At 31.7% G+C, this 24,788-nt stretch overlaps 3 protein-coding genes across 3 annotated transcripts in view; all 3 read right to left on the bottom strand.

Annotated features, from left to right (window-relative positions):
- Positions 1–954, bottom strand: part of cutlet (chromosome transmission fidelity protein 18 homolog) — a 29,921-nt gene extending 28,967 nt beyond the window's left edge. Inside the window, exons 1-2 of the mRNA XM_090111549.1 lie at positions 752–954; positions 180–600 (exon numbers count right to left, since the gene is read on the bottom strand). Coding sequence (XP_089967675.1) covers positions 180–600; positions 752–839 — 509 coding nt within the window. The 5' untranslated portion in view covers positions 840–954. The remainder of the gene's footprint in view (positions 1–179; positions 601–751) is intronic.
- A 3,292-nt stretch (positions 955–4,246) lies between these two features.
- Cdk5alpha (Cdk5 activator-like protein) lies at positions 4,247–13,261 on the bottom strand. Its single transcript, XM_090111766.1, has 2 exons — positions 12,557–13,261; positions 4,247–5,804 (listed from the first exon to the last, which is right to left on the bottom strand). Exons 1-2 carry the CDS (start codon positions 13,259–13,261, stop codon positions 5,424–5,426), a joined length of 1,086 nt encoding a protein of 361 aa, XP_089967892.1. The 3' UTR covers positions 4,247–5,423.
- A 5,355-nt stretch (positions 13,262–18,616) lies between these two features.
- Positions 18,617–22,502, bottom strand: Thor (eukaryotic translation initiation factor 4E binding protein thor). The gene is made up of 2 exons (XM_090111811.1): positions 22,276–22,502; positions 18,617–19,855 (listed from the first exon to the last, which is right to left on the bottom strand). The coding sequence occupies exons 1-2, from the start codon at positions 22,415–22,417 to the stop codon at positions 19,662–19,664; spliced, it is 336 nt and encodes a 111-aa protein (XP_089967937.1). The 5' UTR covers positions 22,418–22,502; the 3' UTR covers positions 18,617–19,661.
- Between the last annotated feature and the right edge of the window lie 2,286 nt (positions 22,503–24,788).

Genomic DNA, 24,788 nt, shown 5'->3' with positions numbered 1-24,788 from the left:
CATAGCAAACCTGAACAGTTGTAAGTACTCTTATATGTAAAAGTAAAATATCTAAAACCGACTGGTACAGGTGCACTAAAATTTTTAAACATTATTTTATTTAACATGTACATAATTATTGTAAATAATTCGAAAAAAAATTCATCAGTCATGGCCAAATCATTTAACCAAAATTATACCTTGGTATATTCAGCGACAAATTTTCTTTATTATTGTAAATAGCCTTCTTATCCACTTGCAATCTATTACTAGACTCCGTCAACATCTGTCTCAATTTCCTGCCCTCAATAATCTTGTTAATTAAATCCATATCATTTTCTTCTTCGGTTTTCTGCTTCTTACTCGGTAACTGCACATTTTCAAAATCAATATCATCTATATCACCAAATAATTCTTCTGCTGTACGCTTATTAGATGTTGTTGTCGTTATACTATCCAATATTTGTGAATTTATTTGCCTGTTTGGTGTGCTATTGACTAAACTGCTACTTAATGCTTTGTTCACATCTTGACTGGTTTGTAGTGTTTGTGAAGATGCAGGACTAGAGAAATCAAGACTCCTTTTGGTAGGAATTGGTTTTTTCTTGACTGGATTTGCATCTAAAAAGTAAGTCATTTTATATTAGGAAAAACACATGAATGAAGTTTAAAAAAGAACAAAAAAAGTGAATCATGTAATAACATGAAAACCATGCGAAAATAATTAACTTAATATAATAAAATAAACTAAAATAAACAATGTTTTGTTTACCTGCTCGATTATCACTTTCTCGCATCAACTCTAGTTCATCTGCGTACATAAGCTCATATTCATCGTCTGGATCCGGATAATCATCCATTGTATATTTTTTATAATAGATTTATGATTATGATGTAGTTAACTTATTGTGAATAATTTTAAAATAGATGGAATTCGCCACAGATTTGCCGGCAGGCGGCAGCCGGCAATCGCTTGCGTCAAATTGACATTTGACACTAGCTGTTGGCAAATGACTGATGACAACGATTTTGTACACAGATTTCACCACAGGATTTCACAGATGTCCGTAATAATTAAAAATCCGTAATATTACAATGGGGGGGGAAAGTATCTCGCCTCGCGGCGGTATAATATTTCTTGATCATTTTTTTTTTATTTTCCTGACCGCTTTTTTAAGCACCAGGAGTGGTAATTTATAATTAACATGCTGACGGAAAGGCGGATTTTCAAACATTCTTAAATCCAACTAGTTTGTCCCGACCGTTGCTTCCCAATGATATTTTAATATGACATTTTGTTCCAGTAGACCGTAATGCTTCCCCACAGTGCTTAGCGTGGTGCTTCCCAATAAATTATCATACAGAACAAAAAATGTAGTTGTATTAACTATTCGTGTCCACATGGTGTCCACAATCGTAATAATAAAAAGATATTTATTTTAGAAAATAGATAGACAAGGTTTCATTGGCGTAATTTTTATATAATATGATAGGAAAGCAATTTTCGATTGCTCGGGTAGAGTTGTATATATTATCTGTGGTTATACTTTAGACTCGTGTAATGGAGGGGAGAAGTAAGGACTACGAGTAAGGAGGACCATCTTATTGTAGGTACTAAAAATGTCCGTTGAAGGGGAGCAAATTAAGGTGGCGCTTCAGTAGCAAGTGGAAGAATTTTAAATTGAGCGCCACAAATTATTTCAGGAGTTTCATAGGTTATTATTTACTTATTGCAGTTGTCTATGTAAATAATTGAGATGTTAGTCCTTCCTTATCCTAAATATGGGGATTGTAAGAAGCTAATTTTATTACGTCGTAAGTCAAGGGTAAGTAGGTACAACGACCACATAACCCCAAATATTATTTTCTGATTCTCGGGAAGCTTTGCGAGTTTTAATTTTTTTAAATTCAACTCTCAAATAAAACACAGGATTGTATATATACGAAACTTTTTTAATAATTGGGTATATTTACAATACGTTAGATAACAAACGTGAGTTACATAGTTATTAGAAGAGGTACCCGAATAATACCTTTCGTAAAGTAGGTAAACGCATATCCACACAATATCAATGTCTCACGAAGGGTCGATTTCATAGGCTTTTACAAAGAATCACATATTAAGTACGATGAAAGTGTATGAAATAATATTTTTTACATTTTTTTGTAAATAATATTATGTTAAAAGTTGGTATACAATTTGTTAATACTAAAAACGTAGGTACCTACATAAATCAGGATTAAATTTTAACTCGTATAACTTCTACATTGTGCCAATAAATATTTATTTTGAATACTTACATCTTTAAACATAAAATATAAGTTTATATTATGAATTCGGTATATAAAGAGTAAAAACCATGACGACCCCGAACCATGACTGATTTTACAGACAAATACCTATTGCGTTCATACCCGACTTAATCATTTTATTAATTGGAATGTACAGTTATCTTAATTTCTACTTACATCTGGTTGAATAAATTTATTTTGAGAAAACAATATTACCTAATTGTAATTTTCATTAAAATAATGTTTACGCGTATTTAAAACCGTGTGTTTAAACTTCATTAAAATTATATCCAGCTATCCAAAATAAAACAACAGACTAGGGTTTTTTAAAGAAAATTGCACGCACGCAAATTACATCTAGGTACATATATAGATAATTAATTTTGTCTTACTATTATTACAAGAGTACAATTGTTAATTAATTTAAACTATTTAATAAAACAGCTTTAGTGCTGCCAGTGTTTACTATCTTAGTGAAGTCCACGAAAATAGAGAAATTACACATTTTTGAATTTCATAGTATTACACTATCTAGAAGCCAGCTCAAACTGATTCTAACAAGACTCTTATATTTATTTAACATGCATCATGACGCAGACGGTATCAATGAACTTTTCATTACACCTAATAAATTAATTATTATTATTTATCATAGTCTACAAGCACTATTATAGTCCCATTGCTAATAAATTAATAACAAAAGAGTTGTTCGAAATGAAAATATAACAAATTATTATAAATAACACGAAACAAAGCTTACAAAAACATCACAGACATCTACTTACACGAACAATAATGAGTTAGAATATAATCGAGATTCTAGAAAATAAAATAGATACCTAATTAATTTACTCGTAAATATGGCAATTGAAACGGCTAGATTATTGGCACTCGGTGCTTAGAGATAGGTACCTAATGTATCGAAAAAAAATAATGGGGAAAAGAAACGTCATTCTTGTAACATTCAAACAACGTTGTTTAGTGAACGTTTTGATCACGAACAAGTATAATAAATACGGTGTATGCACTTATTTATTACAATATTCAAGAAATGCTTAACATGGGACATAGAAACAAAATTAAAGCCACCGTAAAGACTCTTCGAATAAAATAGATACCTATATTGGACTTTAGATAGTTATTACCCCTTCTTTATCAACGCCTATCCAAAGGTTAACATTTCTTATACCAATAATCCTAACTTAAACTGAGTATTTCATACCGAGTGCCACAAGATTTACTTGCCATTCATTAGACTAGACTATTCTTATGACTTATTTTATTGTAATCTGTACAAAACGTCGCAAAATTTGACCTATATAATATAACTTAGGCCTCCGTTTAGAGTGCAAATCTAGAAACTTATGTTTACAGATTATAGGTAGAGCGTTGAATTGTTTGAACTGTGAACATTGAATTCTGTCATTAGTAACTTCATTCTTCCAAATAAATATCACATACAATTTCAATTTTAATTTGAAAAACAAAACATTTAATTTGATATCGCAAAAATATTAGAGACATTTTTGTCTGAAAACTTTTCGAGTTGATAACAATATTAACATTGCAACACATAGGTAGATAATATTTACCTTTATTTATTGCTTCTTGAAGAATTATTTTAAGCCTTAGCGGTATTTACCAGATATCTACACGGTTTAATACTTAAGACACATATTAAATGTTCATGGCTGTTAAATAATGTGTTACGTGATTGTCACAAAGAAGCCCTTTCAATGTCTTTACTATTATAAAGATTATATTACCTATATGTTTAATAGGTAATACATCTTTAAATAAGCAATTTAAACACCATTAGGTAGAGGTTATTGAATTTTTTTTTTACGTTTTTAAATAATTGTAGGTAGTAAGGTAATGCTGTACCTATGTTCAAGGTTATATTTTGAGGAATGATTAAAAATGTTAATTATTACACTGTCACGATCGCCCGAAGAAATTTTCTAACCAAGCTGTCCCTATGAAGTATCCGATTTGCACTCTATCCCAAAGAGGCTACCGCGTGCTTTGAGCCGGTCGTATTTTACGTACTTTTTCCTGAAGGACCTAACCGGGTGTCCGCCGGAGCCAATATTGCAACCCCCCCGCCTGCCACTCTCTAATATCATCTAACTACATTGCAATACGATTTTCTACTACATTTACGAAACTCTTACACACTAGCTAACCGCTGATCTATTGGACTAAACACTGCAATCACTTCAGCAGTTATACAAATTGTCAGACATTACCTACATTATAGTTATACTGAAATGTCCTGACTACTTGAAGATCGATACTAATGCACTTGTATTGGGATGTTTTAAGATCACTCCTCTCAAACACATCAACTTTCATCTCCGCAACAATTTCGCTTATATAAATTCGCTATAATTTTAGCTCTTGCTTTAATTTTTATCACATTTAACTTGACTTGAATTTAACCAACGCCAGACATTGAAATCTTTCCGCGGGTACTTATTGTGTTTAAATTACGATTCTGCATCGAAAGTCTTGTTCTGCCGTTGGTATTTATATCTTTCGGTTTTTAGGTCTTGAAAAAAAAATTAATTTAAACGTTATAATAATGTTTTACATTGGCGTTTTCTGCTAACGTATGATGTTTGAACTAAAATGAATTTTAACTCTTCGATGTACTTCGTCTATTCTCAATTGTAAAGTGAGACTATTGTTGACTATGGAACAATTTTGCACAAATAATATCTGTCTTTATTGTCATATAAACAAAAAAGTCAGATGCTCTTTTTGTTATTTATTGTATACGTTTTTTCATACCTTTTCCAAATCTTCATAAAACTACTAGTAGGTAGGCCTTTCGATTCAGACAAGGTAAGTACTAATTATATTGACAACACAAAATACGCCAATGATCGTAAAATCGTCAATCTATAGCTATAGTTATATGGGATGTAAACAGATAGACATTTTTTCAATTGTGACACGAAAAAATTTTAAAAGAAGATTAACCACCAAACATGAAACAATCATTATTCGACCTAAATATTAGTAACACGATTATAAGACCATTCATAACCAATAGACGACCGACCAAGACTTTCGGCAGTCAGAAGCCGACATCACACGCGGCTGGGGCGGTCTGTCAAGGCTAGCCGCAGCACCGCGACCTCCGTGTGTCAGGCGGCACTCAGGGCGTGCGGGGGTGCCGGCGCGGGGTGCGGCGGCGCGGGGGGAGGGCTCTCGATCGCCCCGCACCCCTTCAGCTCCGTGAACACCTCCGTGAAGAAACCAGGCTCGGAATTAATTCTTAACATGTTAAAGGACAGTCTATCGACGATTAAAAGGCATCGGTCCCAGAATTTGTCTTTGGAGTCTTCTACTAAGAAGGGCTTGAGGGGGTAGGAGATCTCGTTGCCCATGTAGGAGTACGAGAGGTAGAGGCACGTGAGGACGACAGCTTGCAACTCCTGCGGCCGTCCTATCCTATCGCCGTCCACCAGCTCTCTGACCAGCATGTACACGAAGACCACGTTTGCTGGATTGATGAACGCCACGTCCTGAAACGAAATACAGTCATGTTATTACATATATATCTCAAAAAATGTCAATCAACTAGCAATCAGCAAATATTTCCTTAATTAACGGAAAGTTCTGGAAATAGAATTGTGACTCAAGGTAAATGAAATACCTCGATAACGGTCAATAAAATGACTATTGATTGACATCAATGTCTGGGCAATTACGTCACAAAAAGGTAACATGAACATAAAAGTAAATATAAACAAAAGAGAATCTTATCAAGATGATTGTTTGCGTCGTATAAACTGAACCCAAGTGTAATATAATCGTTTTCGCAGCCCTAAAGTTAAACATGCATTGCAAAGAGGGGTCTGAATTGCCAAACTGTAACCTTAGACAATAAAAGGCTTAAATTAGTTTCATATTACAGAAATACAACTTTGCAGTTAGCTGTTTGTGTGGGTATAACGTATCACGTGGTATCACGTAGATATTTTTAGTGACTTCTTTGTTTATTTTATAAACCATAATATATAATCAGTAGAATAACTTATTTATATGTGGAAGATATTGACATTCTGGCATTGTGTAAGATACTAGTATAGATAATACCACAGACTAATAATAAATAATAATATACTACGTATACAAATAATACTAACTTTCCGCACGCATTCTCAAAGAAAAACCCACATAGTTCCCGTTCCCGTGGGATTTCCAGGATAAAACCTATCCTATGTGTTAATCCAAGTTACCCTCTATATGTGTGCTTAATTTCATTGTTCAGTAGTATTTGCGTGAAAGAGTAACAAACATACACATACACATCCTCACAAACTTTCGCATTTATAATATTAGTAGGATCTACATATCTACAAAAATGTTATGAAATATAGAAAAGAGTGATTAAAAATTTGTGATGGGCTTAACAAGGGCCACTTCGTATCGCAGGGCTTACGTTATAATAATTAATGTGTGTTATGCATAAGAGACCTTAATACCACGAAAAAATATATTTATACGACGAATAAATTATGACCTGGTTCCACAATAGCTTTCTATGTCAACTAGTTTTTCCATTTACGCATGAAAAGCGCCATTATGACTGCAGTGTAATTTAGAACTTTTATTTTTATCTAAAAATAAAACTGAAAGTTGATAATTTAACTCAGGGCTATTTATAGTCTATGATATCCATGCAGATTAGATTTCACTTGCAGTCTCACTTTATTATAAGTAGAACAATTCTTTGTAATTCCATTCTAATGCTGTAAATGTATTATTAAATTTGTATTCCTGAATTCAATTTTCGTTAGTAATTTTCGTGACCAAAAATATCTGCAAAAGAAATAGAATAGTTTCGTATTTATCACAATAAAACACGTCATCGTTATACGAATCACGAACGAAGTAAAAAGAAATTGTATTCAACTAAAAATAGAAAATACTTCAATATTATAATGATTACGTATAATTGGAGTGCTACGGGCTACGGCCTACGAAATACTTGCTACGGAGCCGTAGGCGAGATATATTATTGTAAAAATGTCATTAGATTAGAAAATGTATTTTTAAATACATTTATGTGTTTATTAGAAGATTTTTCACAATAAAATGAATAAGGTTAAAATTTACTGCATAGCTAGAGGATAGCTCAATTTGAAAATTGGGTGCAGGTAGGCATTATATATTTGAAAATTTTAGAGTGTCTTTTAATTTATAACTATATTTGTAATGGTTAAAATTGTATTCAATATACATTTTTTCACACATAAAATAAAACGAAACCTCTCGTGTAGCGATTCGATTTTCGATGAGTGGACGATAAATGAGGAAAAATTTGAAGGATTCTTTAGCTTCAGGTATATTTCGATACATAAAAGATTAAAAAATAAGATGTGAATAAAAGAAAAGGGGAAAGTATACTATCTAGCCCTAGATTGTAGGGAAAAGATTCATTCAAGAAAAGTCAACGATAGGACAAATATGTAAATACAAATATTTTGTTAGAAACCATATAAAAATATTTTTATGATTCATGAGAAGTATTTATTCGTTTAAGAGGCTTAGAAATTCTGTTTCCTTATAAAACAGTAAGATTTTTTGTTATTGTTACTTACGAAAATAACGTTTTTGTGGAAATAAAAGGAAGCTAAACAATTTTGTAAGCAGAATATTTTGAAACCAACACGATTCAAACAATACCTAGCTTGTTTTTTCCTTTATTAGAAGCTTTGCAAAACATTATTGTGGCTTAAAAAGCAATTTCTGTGGAAATTTTTGAAGCTGTTTGAAATATATGAACAATTCTTTGAATAGGTTTAATTTAAATATGAGTTTCACTATAGGTATGACAAGAATATATTTATAATCTATACTAATATTATAAAGCTGAAGAGTTTGTTTGTTTGATTGTTTGTTTGTTTGTTTGTTTGTTTGAACGCGCTAATCTCGGGAACTACTGGTCCGATTTAAAAAATTCTTTCGGTGTTAGAAAGCTCATTTATCGAGGAAGGTTATAGGCTTATATATCATCACGCCACGACCAACAGGAGCGGAGCCACGGGGGTGAAACCGCGGGGAGCAGCTAGTACTATATATCAGTGAAATAGGTAGATCCGAAAAATAAACATTAGTAACTATATGAGCACTGGGTCCTGCCTTGGGGTAATAAGGCCCAAAATATTATTAATAAAATATGTTAATCTGTAAATATACATTTGCTGAAGAGTTTGTTTGTTTGAACGCACTAATCTCAGGAATAACAAAAACTTTTTGACGTGTGGATTTGGGATTTTTTCCTCTATCACTTTATATAGGAATGTTTTTAGCTGTTACCAATTTTTTAAGTTTTGACTCGATTATATTTTTAACGTTTTATTTTTTTAACTCTCTGTAGACCGGTTATTTTATGTGGGTTCTGTATTTCCTTCCAACTTAATAAAACAAGATTAAACTCCACATCACAATTAGCATTCAAAAATATACATTGTAGCATTAAGGCAATTTGCATGGAAATAATCCGTGGTTACGTCACAATCTCACCGTCTCTTTCATACAGATATTTTCGCATATTTCTGTCCCTTTCTAAACAAACCCTTATTCATAAAGCTAGACGCACAATATTGATTGCGTTTGTGGAAGCGGCCCATGCCTCCACAGAGTAAAAACTATATAGACCATACATATTGAATGAACTTTCTTACCCTCTACTAAAATATTACCCCATCAAGACGATTACGGGGTAAATACTATTCCTGATATTGAGACATAAAAGAGATAAGTGGTTGTGTGCTCTGTAATCTGAGAGGATATTGGACAAACGCAATTTAAGATAAAGTAATAAATGACTTTTTGGATAGTTTACCACATATAAACTCGTGTGATAAAGGACGTATCAAATATAAAATACCAAAAAATATGTACAGCTCTACAAGTTTTTCTGTGAAAATAAAATGAGCACGCTTTAAAAATTTCAACTGAATTTGTCACAATTTCATTCTGAAATACTTCACTAATAACCATAGCAACATTTTAATTTTATCATTCCAAACAGTTCGTGAGGCAATTAAAATATAGATTACATAAACGTTTTGGAAGTACAATTTTAGTTGCGTGACGTTTGTAGGTTACCGACTTTCTTTACAAGAGGCTATATTAATGAATTAATAATGATCCGATAAAACAATGGAACTTTTCTAAAAATTAAAACGCTCGCGTTGAATATAATCGTTGTTCAAAAGCGCTATTATTCTCTTGTCGTTTAAGTTGATTAATTTGTATTTAATTTAGAGTTTTAAACTGTGATAAAGTTCTACAATTCATGATGGAATTAAGGGCTTAAGAAACTAGAGAATATTAAATCTTGGTCTACGTCCGTGCCGTCTACGGAAAAAGATATAATGTACAGAAAACAGGCCGTCTTTATGATGGATATTTTTTGATCACATATTGATGTTTTAAATATTGAGTTTTATGACAAAGATACTATGATACGTATCAGCAACGGTACTATATTATGTTAACTTTTTAGATTTACTAGCTATGTCTCGCGGTTTTTACCCATATTGCTCTACTTCTTTTGGTCTTAGCGTACCTAATGATGTTCTCAGCATATAGCTTCCCACGAATGGGCAATCTGACATTGAAAGATTTTTTCATATCGGACCACTACTTTCTGAGTTAAGCGCGTCCTAGGACATATACAAACAAACTCTTCAGTATTTAGATTTCATTCTTAAATCATAATATCAGCTGGTTTTGAGCATGCGCATATTTTTGTTGTGAATACTTGAATAGTATCAGACGCCTCTCCGTTAACATTTGAGAGTTTTCTTTGTATTAAAACACTTTATAATATAAATGTAAACTTCAACTACAGAAATTAGTACATAATAACACGGTTTTTAAGTGTATCTTTTTGTTATTAGTGCTTTTTGTGTTGCGTAATCTAATTTTTGTCTCGTACATTTTTATCATTATGAATTAGTTATTATTATTTTTTGGATGTTTACCAAAATATACAAAACTATGATCGATTTAAGCGTTTAAAGGTGTATTTAAAATAACAAATGATTGAGAGAAAATAGATAAAACACCTTGACCGTGGACGGCTCTCAAGGGACACGTGGATTTAGAAATGCCATCTTATTTATGTATTACTATTATAAGGTTATTTGTATTGGATTTATTCCCAATGCCGGCTAGAAGTATTTTTATTGGCATAGCCAAAGCTCCTGTATTAAAAGAATTGAAGGGTATTTCAGAAGTTGAAGGCAATAATTATATGAAACTAGCAGTCCGCCCCGGCTTCGCCCGTGGTACATATTTACGTTTTCTCTACATAAAAACCATCCTCGTACTTCAAGGAATATAATAAAAAAAGAATTATCGAAATCGGTTCAGCCGTTCTCGAGTTATGCGCTTACCAACACATTTTGCGATTCATTTTTATATATAAGAAGATTTCTAGACATGCCACTAACATAATATTGATAGAAGAGTGTGTATAACAAAATGTAGATTACATTAAGATTCGTTTTAAACTTCTTTATACTAAATTCTATTTATGTACTATACTAGCTTTCCGACCGCGGCTTCGCCCGCTTTGTCTAAAACATAATAAATTATATACTAAAACCTTCCTCTTGAATCACTCTATCTATTAAAAAAAAACCGCATCAAAATCCGTTGCGTAGTTTTAAAGATTTAAGATACATAGGGACATAGGGACAGAGAAAGCGACTTTGTTTTATACTATGTATAGTGATTAAAGAAAACCCACTCTCTTTCTCTAAATTAGATAATACCAGACTACGCTTGACTTTCTAAAACAGTTTATCGTTTTTAACTATTTACCGCAACTATAAATAGGAAAGTACAAAGTTTTCTTCCTACAATTATTTTAAAAGCGACCTCTCTTTTTTAAGAGCCGAGAAAGTGTTTATGTTTAACCTATTTTGTGCAAGATATTTGACCTAAAATACTACAAACACTTTCATATCCAAATAAAACAAGTCGAAAACAATTTTTCAAACATATACAGATACGTATGTATTTTAGTTGGATTATTTGGATACTGCATTATGAAATGTAGTACCAAAATATTGTATATTTTAAACAAAATTATAATCAGCTTCTTCATCTACGTAAACTAATTCTTAGTTCAAATAAAATATAGTTTTAATAAACTTAAATTAGAAAGTCTACTTCAGAAGTATTTCGCAATATCACAGAATTAAAATAAAAATAAAAAGGGTCATTTATTCGGCACTTTGTTTAAAAATTAATAGAAGATATCGATCCGAGTCGTGTAAGGACGTAAAATAAGAATACAATTTGTGTTGTTTGTAGCTTTTGTCTCTTATCAAACTATTATGTATTAACATGTTCTTTGTCTATATGTAGTTTTCTTTTTATTCTTTTCATCAATTTTAACAAAATATTCTATTGTAAGTTTTGATTGGTTTAGGTATGTATCTAGCAATGGGTAATGGGCTGATGATTACTTAATGAACTAAGGCTGGTGATGATGATGAGATATTATACAAATTTACAAAATAGATAGACTATCTATTGATAATTATGTAATCAGACAAATCGATTAAAATTTCAATTATCTTAGAATAAAATATCATTAGCTGTAAGGTAAACATTGCACTTGCTGTTAAACTTCATTTATTTTCTCACAAAGAGATAAACGAAATCCATTATAGTTATGATGTTGATGAAATCGTCATTATGTCATATATGGCCTACCCTACACTTATATATAAACAATGCAGGTAAACATACTGAAATATTTTGTTCTTATAAGTATTTAAAAATCTATCTATCATAGTCGTAGGTATTATCCTTTTTATTTATTATTTGGTATATGTATAAGGTGATTCGTGATTCAGTTCTATTACTCTGATTACATATAAAAAAACTCTACTTCTTCGAGTAAACCTTCCAATCTATACCTATCAAAGGGTCTCAGTTTAATTTCCTTTATAATGCCTGTATAAATGTTTATGACGATCCTTGTCGAATACGAAAGTATGCATAATTTAAGTTAGGGGAGTTAAACAATGGGTGAGTAAAATCGATAAGAAGATGGAGATGGTACGTAACAATAAACAAGAGTCATTCTCCGTAACTACGTGAAATATTACGGATATAAATTATACCTAAGGAATCAAAGGTATTATAATATTGTGACTCATTATGCAGTAAAATTGTAGCGCATATAGTCACGCAATTCCGATTATTATTGTCGATACAAGAAAAATGCGTGCGCAGATTTTACCTGCCATCCCTGTAGTAGCAGCGACCTGTCCACCGTCCGCAGCCACATGACCGCGTCGCCAGCTTGGAAGTCGCGCAAGCGGTGGCAACGCGAGTGCAGGAACATGCCCAAGCATTTCAGCAGCTCTGAAGTGGACGCCTGGATCACTGTCTTCCTGGGCGCTACGATCGGAGCCGTCCCCACCGCTGTCGTCGGCAACTTCTCCGTGTAACACACATTATTGTTGAGCGCGTTCGTCCTGGCCACCTCCGTAGGTGGAGGCAGCGGCGCGACCGGGGCTCGAGCGTATATCGCTCCCCCCACGCTAACATTTTTGTTCCTATCGAGCGGGGCATTGTCCGTGAGCGGCGCTCTGAACGTTGTCACGCTTTTGCTCTTACATTCGAGCTTCTTCTTGTTGTTGTTGGCCGTCGAGAACCTTTTCCACGACAGCGCATTGATGAACAGCGAATGCTTCTTGAGGTTTTTCTCGAGGGCCGTTTTCTCGGAGATGATTTTGGCGGCATCGTCTAGGGTGGCGCGTCTTTCGTCGCGGGTCAGGTCGCGGTTCTCTCTGTTCTTGGCGTTGTTGAGGCGCTCGTAGGAGTAGGCGAGTGCGGCGCGGTCCGGCGGCGGGGCGGCGGCGGGCGGTCGCCGCTCTCGCGGGCTGAAGCTCAGCACGGTGCCCATCAGGCCCGCGCACGTCTGTCCGCTAGGTGCCCGCATGCATCGCGTGTGCGGCGCGCGGTGTCGGCGGCCCGTTTGCGGGCTCGATACGCCCGCGCATGCGCCCCGCGCGCCTGGCCCTATCGACCGCGGCGCGCGCACCCAGCTGACCACCGGCACCACCGACCGCGCCCGTAAACAACTCCTCACTAAATCACGGAATTACCGATCACCGATTCCAATTAACTGATCTTATTCCGATCTACCGGTGTAACGTCTTCCTTGCGAATTAACTTTTTACACAACCGCCTCTAGAAGAGATCCGCAAACATTATATAATAATGCGGAGTAGCTGGCGACGTTTCCCTATAATTGAATCTCTCCAGTTATTTCCCGGTGGTTTTTCTGCGTCAAAAATCAACCCAGATCTGCAGCGGCTGACCTGAATACAATTTTCATTAAAAATGCCGCTATCATTGCGAAAGCTCGCAACAACGATGCTTAAGTTCATGCAGATAGTTAACACGACGGTGTTTTCATCTGAAATACAGCTGCGCTTTTCATATATACGAAACATAATATTTATTCAATGTGTGTAACATATATAGTTACGTAGCATTTAAATTAAGAGAATAATATGGTACCATCATTATGTTTCTAATTTTATAAGATAACGTAAGAATTATAGAGTTGCGTCTTTTCTTTTTGAAGTATAACTTTCGTACCTATTCTATGTATCTTCAAGGAATAATGCTTTACGTACTGTAGTAGTATAGTACCCTCAAGTTAAAATTTAACCATAATTAATAAATACATAACCTACTTACCACAAATTTTTAAATACAGGTACGTTTTACTTTGTGTTATAAGTTTGATTTCCCTATAGACTAAATTAAAATTATTCTGTTAGTAATTTTTTTTTAATTCTTATTATAATTTAATGAAAATTTATATTTCCTACATGTTATTTCAGTCAGTTAAGTTAAAAATAACATGAAACTTATTTATTTATTGGTTCTTTCTTGCTTCTTTCTATTTAATTATTTTGTCTTTAAAATATCGATATTAAAAGCAACAGGATGATGTTATTTTGGCGTGCTTTGAAATGCTAGAGCAGTGAGCACATTATCTTAATTAACCCATTTGCTTTAGAAGGGTGCTTCAACCCTAGTTTTTAGCAAAATTTATTCCTTATCATTAGATTGGTGTACAAGGGAACTCTCACAATAGATAATGAGTCAAAACAAACACTAAAGCCATTGTAATCGATCAGGGATGGACATCATCATCATCATTATCATCACTTATATTACAATATTTTAATATAAAATATATTAATACAATTTAACGAATAAATATAGACTTCAGCCGATATTTCTGATTTGAGGACACACTATCAATCTCAACTATCAATCTCACTATCTTATTTATTTACACTATCAATCTCAACATAACTTTAAAATACAAAGTCACATTAAACATACGAAACTCCATAATCACTGAGATACTAAATTCCGGCATAAATTATTTCGAGCCAGCCAGGCGCCATTCCAAATACACCCTTGTTTCACGAAGTGGGATGGCGCTTTTGCATGCCTCTCGTTAATTTAAATCTACACGTGTCTTTTATTCATCATGATTTACTATTGTTATTGTTTATTTCTCATTATATTTTGTGGTGTATCTACTCTACATGTGTCTGAGGTAGGAAACTCAAACTCAAACATTTATTTATTCAATTTGACTTATTAAAAGACACTTTTGAATCGTCATAACATTTTTAACATTTACCACCGATTCGGAAAGCAGTATCTATGGAGAAGAACCGGCAAGAAACTTGGAAATTCCCCTTTTAACGTAAAACGAAATTAGTTTGTCCTGAAAATTAAGAGAACAGTGGACAGCGTCATTACTTATATAACTTAACAGGAGAAAATATATCAATAATTTTCTTAGCATTAATACGCGATATAAACTCTAGCTAGAGGTATTTATTATTATTTGCATGTGTGCTATTATTAAAAAATTTAACATTTATACATATAAGTATTACTTGGTCTAATTAAACACAAGTTCTGCATGCATTTAATCACGTTATAAAATAAATCGCAAAAATATTCGCACATCAAACGATTTTAAGAAAACCGACGTCACGTGACCAGCCAACCTTGCTAATGAGTTTATTGGAAGCCCTACCAGTCCCCCAACCATACATAAGCCTGTGTTTATATTTATTTATATCACTCACATTTTAGTTGTCCTAGGCGATTTATAGTCTAGCAATTATATTAGAATTAATCATTATAATCTTAGGAGGGTACTAGAATCAAAGAAAGAAAGTTCGGCATTGATAAATGTGTTAATTCTTCGTAATCTCTTCATTACAAACAAGATAAATATAGACGCTATCATGTTTTCTACATACGAATGATTTTAATATTTTATCTTCCGATGTAACTTATCAGTTATATTATACGTATTTTTTAGCTGCATGATATTTGCTTAAATGGATAAACAGTAATTTTCATTGTTTATAAAATCAATCGCAATACATTCCGAAATGATTATTCACTACTTTTTGTTTTTACATCTGGCAATTTGAGGTCAATTCACGATAGCATTTGAAAAAAAGTAGAGCAATTGTTCTACATTCGTTGTTTAAATGGTTAAAAAAAATTTAATCAATATTTTTATTTTTACTTTCATCCTTAAACTCTATGAAGCTTTTACGTTTACCTTGTATTTTAAGAAAATTTAACTTCTCTATTTCATTATTAAATAGAAAAAAGATTTAAAAGTATAAAATGGGAATTTCAATGTCAACTTTACATTGTATGAACTATTAATAGCCGTTCAAACAAGTTTTAAGAAATTCATGAAAATCAAGAGACCGAATTCTATCAATATTAAATGAGTAATGAAGAGATTATAGTAGTACGAATATAGTCAATCTTAATCTTTTAGAGCATCTTTCATCTTCTATCATTTAACTTGTTCAAATATAAATGAAAAATTGAAAATCTAGTACGATTAAAATTTATAACTGTTAACCACATAGTTTATTATTATCTCTATCGATTGTCATCTTAACTATAACCTATTAATATCTACAAAGTTATAAAGACGAAGCTATATTCCATAACATGCGTGCATGATAATCTTCTAAACGTCACACGTAATTCATTTACATGAAATTTACAGAATCACGCTGAAGCCTGAAGGCGTCACAATATACAGATACAACCAGTAGGGAAAAATCATACAACACGTTCGAAAAGGCTCACGTACACAAGCAAGCGTGTTACGAGAATCGTAAGGGTATTCTTATACATATCTGTCAATTGTGATAATACCCTTACGATTCTCGCGCGTTCTCCTTTTTTTCAAGTTTCCCTACTGGTTGTATCTGTATATTGCAGCTTAGTTATCAATGGCCATTTTGCCTACCGCAATATAATACTGCATGAAGACTTCACACTATAACCGCAAATAGAACTCATACGAGTACATACAAGAAGGGTTGTTCTGATAGCTAAGGAGATTATCAATAGGAACTGCAGACTTAGGGTTCCCTTCTTTAGAACAATAAGTGGTAGAATAAGAAAGATTTATTTATTGTAAACATAATAAATAACTCTCAATACGCATAATATTTAATGAATGTTATTAATTAAACGAAAATATACTTAATTGTTTCCTAACGATACTGAGCAAACTGAAAGTTTTATTCAAAAAGCTAGACCTGGGAACGAATGTTTACTCGAAGTTTTGATAAACTATGTGCATTTCAGCAGTTTGAGAATGAAATTTGATATTGTATAAAATACTGAGAATTAAAAATTTATTTCATTCAAAATGGGGATAACTTTTCACTGAAATCTCATAAATTCCAACAACTGCGACTCTGGAATATTTATTTTATAATATACATAAGCGACATTATACAGTTTCATATACTTTCTAAGTACCTATACATTTAATTTCAAATTTTTAACGCAATCATTCATTTTTTGTTCAATTTCAGAATAAATATAATAGGTATGGGTGACTCGTCGAACTTTATACTATTCAACTTTAATTTGTTTATATCACGGTTTTAAAGGTCAACGCCCGTTTTACATTTTGTCCTATCTTAAAAAATATATATTCTCTAGCAGATTCACAACTAGTTTTGCCACTAAGAATTGTTACTTACCACATGCAAATAAACGAATCGTTGATATTTCAATCGTAATCCTAATATAGTCCCAGTACATATCTGCGATTAGACCCAGACAGTGTCGAAGGGTGAGGGTTATAGAGGGTGAAAAATGCAAGGATAACTGATTACGAATATTGAACCTTATTATAAGGACATAAGGATCAGCTATGTGTCGCCCAGAATAGCGTGATGTATTGTGAAATTCCTCAGCATTAGGTGTCATTGACCTGTGCCAAAAACTATCACGTAAAAAACAATAAAATTATACAACGAAGTAGATACATACTCCAAATTTCGAATAAAATGTCAAATTTGTAATCATTTAAATAGAGTTTATCACTATAAACTTTTTATAATTATTGAGCATTTTGAATAATGATTTTATAAGTAGAGGCAAAAATATGTACACTATGCTTTATGTAATTCTTCAGAAGTGTTATAGGAACACAGTAACAGTAGACATATAAATTTGCCGTTGTCTTTTTAGCAGGCGTTGCAGTTTTCACATTTTGCTTGCACAGCAAAATCGGGTGCCATTTCTTTTTGATATTCTCTTTCATTCGTTTGTTGTCCAATAAGAGCTACAAAGTAAAGCTTTTTATTTTTTTAATTATACTTCTGCTCATATATTAAAATATACGATACAGTATGACATGCAGTACAATTTTTTTCTCCAAGTTTGCTATTTCAGCAGAACTTGCTAAATGCAAGATGCGAGATGCGCTAAAATGAGTAATGTAATTTTTATAGTCAACTCTTTCTTGAAATATTTATTATTTAAAAAATCGTCTCTTTCTATAAACTTCCATCGGTCATCTTTATAGGCCCAATAGTTTTTGATATTGACTATCAGACATCAGTATATAATTTCATTTTCATAGATTACCTACGTATGAAAATGTAGAAACATTAGACTCTAGTCTCTATTCAATTGTGTGAACAAAAATATTTTACTGTTATATAGGTAACATTAGGTAGGTTATATTTTAATGTTATATGATAGACTGAGTGGCAGGGAGCCGCTGGATGCAGGCCGCCAGTGACCGGGCGCGGCGTGGTGGAAAGCCCTGAGGCCTTTGTCCAGCAGTGGACGTCCCACGGCTGATACGAACTATCGAACGAATATAGGTAACATTGTGCGTAAAAGTTATAATAAGGAAAAAGTGTTATTAAGGATATTCAATAAAATATATCAAATTAATTTTTAATTTTTTTATTGGCAGTCAATTTAATACCATGTATTACAATAATATCTTTAAAAAATCTTACAAGAGCAATCTGTCTCAATTCAGAATTGAGGAACTTTAATATCAAAACTTTTAAAAGTCATCAAAGCTATGAATATACATTATGAATCATAAACATAGAGATTTGCATAGAAATATAAAAATTATAAAGCTTCTTGTAATATACATACAAAAGATAATATTCTTACAACATTGGTAATTATTGCTTTAACATTTTTATAACATTGATATCTTACATCATTCGAAATAAAATACCACAACAACATATCATTTTACACACATGGCACACAGTTCAAAATACTTTAAAGCACCTTGAAAATGCGTCAAACGCCCTAAAAACTAATGAACCCTTTGCCGTATTTTTTTAAACAATAACAACATTACAATTCCAGCCATTCCATTAATAATTGAGTGGTTTTTTTTATGAATTTTAAATGATTTTGTAGTTTTTTTTAATTATTTATAATATTTGATTTTTTAGTTTTTATTTTGATTTTTTGGCAAAGGATTGCGTTTCCAACGCTTATAATACGTTTCAGTCACGCCTATCTATTCCTAACCTAAATGCTAAAGTCAAAATTCATAATCAGTCGACAAAACACTTAAACACTTAAGTCCATATTTTTTGAGAAACTATTACTAGCATTCGGCAACAATTAACGTGACACGTGCTACCAAAAATAGGAATTTATTTTCACATAACACAAACATCTAATATTCGTCCACTTTTACACATTCAAGTAACTTTTTGTCTGTGACTAGAGAGGTTTTGCGATTATTTTGACTTAGCAATATTATATAAAACTATAAATACAACATCACCTCGGAGTCTTTCATGGCCAATTACAGCTATTAATCCATTTACATTAATTTAAAAAAATGTTTAAATTTATGCATCAAAGCTCGTAAATTTAAATCCAGAAAAATTTAAATTGTTCCCTCCAAAACATTTGACAGTTCTTTTTTTAAACCGAGTTGACGTTGGCTTATACCCTATACAGCCTTATTCTATTTAGAGATCCATAGAGAATGTTTCTTGTGACTCATCGAAGGAGATGGAATTCGAGCGTGCTTTTGTGTTCAGAATAGGACCCGAGTTGGGATTCTTCATCATGCAAGCTGGTAAGGGGCATTTGGGCGGCGTCCTTGAAATAGGTGATTGACTTAAGGACATCATGAATGACCTTTCGTACACAATCCTTGTGCCTGTAAAGAATAAAAAAGAAATGTTTAGATTTTGTGTCTCTATTTTTATTTACCTACTAAGTATTTTGTACTTAATTATAATTATCTTATAGTTCAAAATTAATTCGTTTTATTGGCGTTTAGAAACAATTTAAATATTAAATAATATTCGTAAGTAAATGTGTAACTACATGAAAACTATATTATAATGTAAATAATATCATCATTCTATATTTATCCATAGATAAGAGGTGATAAATGCTATTGTAAACAATTCTAGGCTATAATTTTCCTGTTTTTATTAGCTACAAGCTGTAATACAAAACCGATTATGCATATGATTATAGATTTTGGATGCTTGAACGTAAACAAGACATGACGCAAGTGTAGCTAATAAAAATAAGATGACGTCCATATCTCAATCCTTTTAAAATAGTATTTAAAGATGAAATATTGACCTCGATATTCGCATTTTAAAGGTATCTTCTTTCTTCCATTTAATAACTATGAAATAGAGAAGTAACATTTTCTTAAAATACAAGGTAAACGTAAAAGCTTCATAGAGTTTAAGGATGAAAGTAAAAATAAAAATACTGATTAAAAAAATTCTTAACTATTTATATGACGAATGTAGAACAAATTGCTCTACTTTTTTCTTAAAATGCTATCGTGAATTGCCAGATGTAAAAATTAAAAAGTAGTGAATAATCGTTTTGAATGTATTGCGATTGATTTTATAAACAACTAGCGGTCCGCCCCGGCTTCGCCCGTGGTACATGTTTACGTTTTCTCTACATAAGAACCATCCTCGTACTTCAAGGAATATAATAAAAAAAGAATTATCGAAATCGGTTCAGCCGTTCTCGAGTTATGCGCTTACCAACACATTTTGCGATTCATTTTTATATATAAGAAGATGAAAATTTCTGTTAATCCATTTAAGCAAATATCATGCAGCTGAAAAATACGTATAATATAACTGATAAGTTACATCAGAAGATTAAATTTTTAAATCATTCTTATGTAGAAAATTTGATAGCGTCTATGTTTATCTTGTTTGTATTTTTTTATGTGAATTTAAAAGTGACCTTGTTTTGTTATCTTAAACGTGAATACTAGTGATAATGTACTGAATAAAAATAACAGGCCACGAGCTTGGATATGTTCCTACGAAACTATAATGTTGCCTACTCTACATAAATAGATAATATGTTTTGTCATTCCAAACTTCCTCTAGAAGATTCTACATTTAAAGAAGAGATAATTTCACAAATTTTTGAATTGAATACAGTTTTGTATTCAAAGCACTTGAGTTCAAAACTGTATATGTTTATTATTTAGTATTTTATCAATTGTAAATATGTTTTATTGCACGCCTCATAAGCGAAGCGTTGAGGTGGGTACTACTGTCACTTCGCGCAAAACATCTGATTTTTCAAACTTAAAATGTCTTTATGTATCATATATTGCACTTGTAAGATAATACATATACACACATATTAAGAAAAAACACTATTTTTAACGTTCATGATATTTTTGATGTCATTTTTGTTATTTAAACTAGTTAAAAAACAGTTTAAAAAAGTTCTGTCTTGGACGTCCGTGTGTCTGTATGTGCGGATCCTTTTTCTTGTTAACACGATAGCGACCGAAATACTTTACTAATCGAGTCTTTTTTTTTCTCTTACGCTTGAGTATGCTCAGGAATAGAACCCTTTCATTTTTCAGGGTCTGATTCGATGTGGTTTAATTGTTATTAAATAAACAAAAATAATAATTAATAAATATTTATTAAAAAAAAATTATGAGGCGTGCACTTTTGGATTTTCCAAATTATTTAAAATTATCCCTAATAATCGTGTTTATTACTAAACATTTATGTAGAAAAGTATGTATTGAATTTTTTTAAACACGTGGTTTTACTAAAACCATGCCGTTTATATTTATTTTGCGTATTTACATGCACAAGGTCACTTAGCTCTACCATGCGGTGTTTCGCTTCCACCGGTCGAATCTAATTTTACTCAGAAATCAGTATTTTTATAACATTAAATCGATAAAACCTATTACTTTTTATTAGCTATAGAGATCGCAATAATTCTATTCTCTATTGTCTGTATTAGCATTCTGTATTGTTGTTCCAAATTCAAAAGCACTTACAATTTTTTATGTAGGTACGTTTTTATTTATGTGTGGCCAAGCACCGGCATTGCATTACGTAACAGATAAAACAAATTGATGACACGTGTTTGTTATGTATTGGTTTTATTTATAAGTTCATGATGAGATTATTGTGCTCATTATTCTATTTACACTATAACACCTGTGGTTAATTAACCAGCAATTTATGTAGAATTGTAGAGCGCTTTAAAATTTAAATATAATTGAATTTTAAAGTGACTTATATTTAAGATTTTTTGCAGATATTTAATTCAATTTACCTCCAGGTGTCGTTGAATAAATTGTGCCTCCAGGTGTGCTGGAATACACATCAGGCATTTGCGCTGGATCTGATATCTGAACCCGCCGAGTCGGGATGCTTTGGCTGTGGGTAGCTTGCCTCGCAATCGGTGATGCAGACATTTTATTTTATTTTTTATTAATTTTTCAACCACAATACACAAACACAACTTGTTGATCTGATGAAAGACTGAGCCGAGTAAAGCCGGCGACTAAAATAAATACGGACGCGCGGTCCTCACACACACAAGCACACGCTAATGTTAACACGCTACACACACATAACACATACATAATCTGTGTACATCGAACCATTCAAAGAATAAAATGTTTTTGTAGTATTATTTTTCTTATTTTTTGTAACATATTCTTGTATAAAAAATACATGTTTTCGTATAGGTAGTCGAAATAATCAGCAATAGATAATAATACATATTAAGATCTAACCTCATTGCACATTTTGTCTAAAAATACTTGTATGAAACAAGCTGTAATATATTTACACGCTCAACTACGAGCAGAATGTTTAAGGATCTATATTATCTGTATCTACAAACATCTTTGTAATTCTACATTCTGCAAATAAAGCAATTTGAATTTGAATTTTGAATTTGTCTTTAAATGGTTAAATAATGTAGGTGGTAACTTATGATATTAATATTTACGGAATGCTGAGACATTAACCTATTAAAACAAACTTGAAAATCTACATTACAGGTAACACAGGCGTCACACAATGCAATACAATATTTGAACCTCAATAATAGAACCAAAATCTACTATTCAATAAACAATATCTTATAGACTTACAACAACAAAGAAAACACGTAATAAAAAAAACTATTTCAATGTCATAAAATTATAATTTAATAGTTCCAAAGGTTGTTATTGACATTTTGATTTCTCATTACCAAGTTAAATAAAAGAACAACGGCGTAGCCTCCAGTCTAGACGAATGGAATAGTGTAGAATTAAAATGAGTTCAATTTCCATTTTTATAATGTTTGTAAAACTCCTGAATGCATAATAAATATATTGGTGTTCGTATCTGAAAGCTTTACCTACGAGCAGAATTCATTTTATAAACTAGTACCTAAGGTATTAGTTATAATACTTCACTAATAGTTTCAAACTTATAGCAAATTAATATAGGATATAATATTATATGATAAATTTAATTGTTTACAGACACAGGATCTTTCACAATAATTTTAAATCTATCAAAATTGGTTCAAACTCTCATCGATTACCTACCTCTTGTCACGTTTACAAAGATTAATCTTTGACAGCAATCGGTTATCTTACGCACACATGCAAACAAAAACTAATGCGTAGTATTTTTTATTTTACAAAAGTTGTTATGGCGACAAAATTTACATCCTATCTAATTATAAAAACGATAAACATTAGATAATAATATGTTTACTCAAATAACGTCTAGTATCTTCTGAGTTTTCATTGAAATTCAGTTATTTTAACTGAATAAAATATTTACTATAGGTACTACTGACATTTTAAAAGAAAAGCACACTGCAAGCTTTATCAAAGTGCATAGGAAGTTAAAAATAAAAAAATAATAATTATATTTCTTAAACATTATAATATTGTTATAAGTATCTATAGATTACACATATTGTTATTATTTATTTAAAGATAAAAATTTAGTAATCTGTTATCAGATTATGTGATAGTCTAACGGTCTACAGACAGTGGTACAACTGGTACACAATATTGAGGTATTCAATATTCATTCTCCATAGAAATATTTAATTATGAGTAAACTTTAATAAAAATACTTTATAAAAATTAAAAAGTATTGTAGGTATCTACCAATTATTGTAATGTATTTACAGTATCAATAATTATTTATTGATTTAAAAAGGTTAAACAATCATTCAAAATTGTAAGCGTAATTTTTTAATATTTAAAATGCCCTATATTTTTTATTGATAATAATATAATAATAATATAATAATAATTAATGTTGAAAGCTCCAATAAAAACATTTCATTGTTGAATCTAAACTTTAGCAGTAAAATTAGTAAATAGTATGACTCTACTTCGTACCACTCTCTACCAAAAAATATTCTCTACCGTCTACGTATAAAAATAATACTTCCAATCCATATAATAATACATACTTATTATTTTAAATAATTAATAAGGAAACTGTTATCCTATAAATTATGTTACCTATTTACATAATACTGCAGCTACTTTTTTAATTGGTTGCCTGGCCTTGAGTAAAACACAATAACACAGATAAATAATACTAATAATCAATATGATATTTTATGTATATTATGTAAAAATAAACATGCACGTTAGTTTTTATCCGTTTTCATATTATATAATATAGTTGGACACTTTATAATATTTTATTCTTCAATAATAAGAGATAGAGCGCAACTGTTATATTAAAAATTAAAATAATAAGTAAATGTTAGAATATTTTTCAACAAAATTATGCAATGCATTTTTAATTGTGTTATTT

Source organism: Colias eurytheme, chromosome 17 (genome assembly GCF_061535395.1).
Source record: "Colias eurytheme isolate Ceu_HAF_F1 chromosome 17, ilColEury1 Martin Lab GWU primary, whole genome shotgun sequence".
NCBI classification, from domain to species: domain Eukaryota; kingdom Metazoa; phylum Arthropoda; class Insecta; order Lepidoptera; family Pieridae; genus Colias; species Colias eurytheme.
The sequence above is the reverse complement of the archived record's forward strand: the minus strand, read 5'-3'. Positions and strand labels throughout refer to the sequence as shown.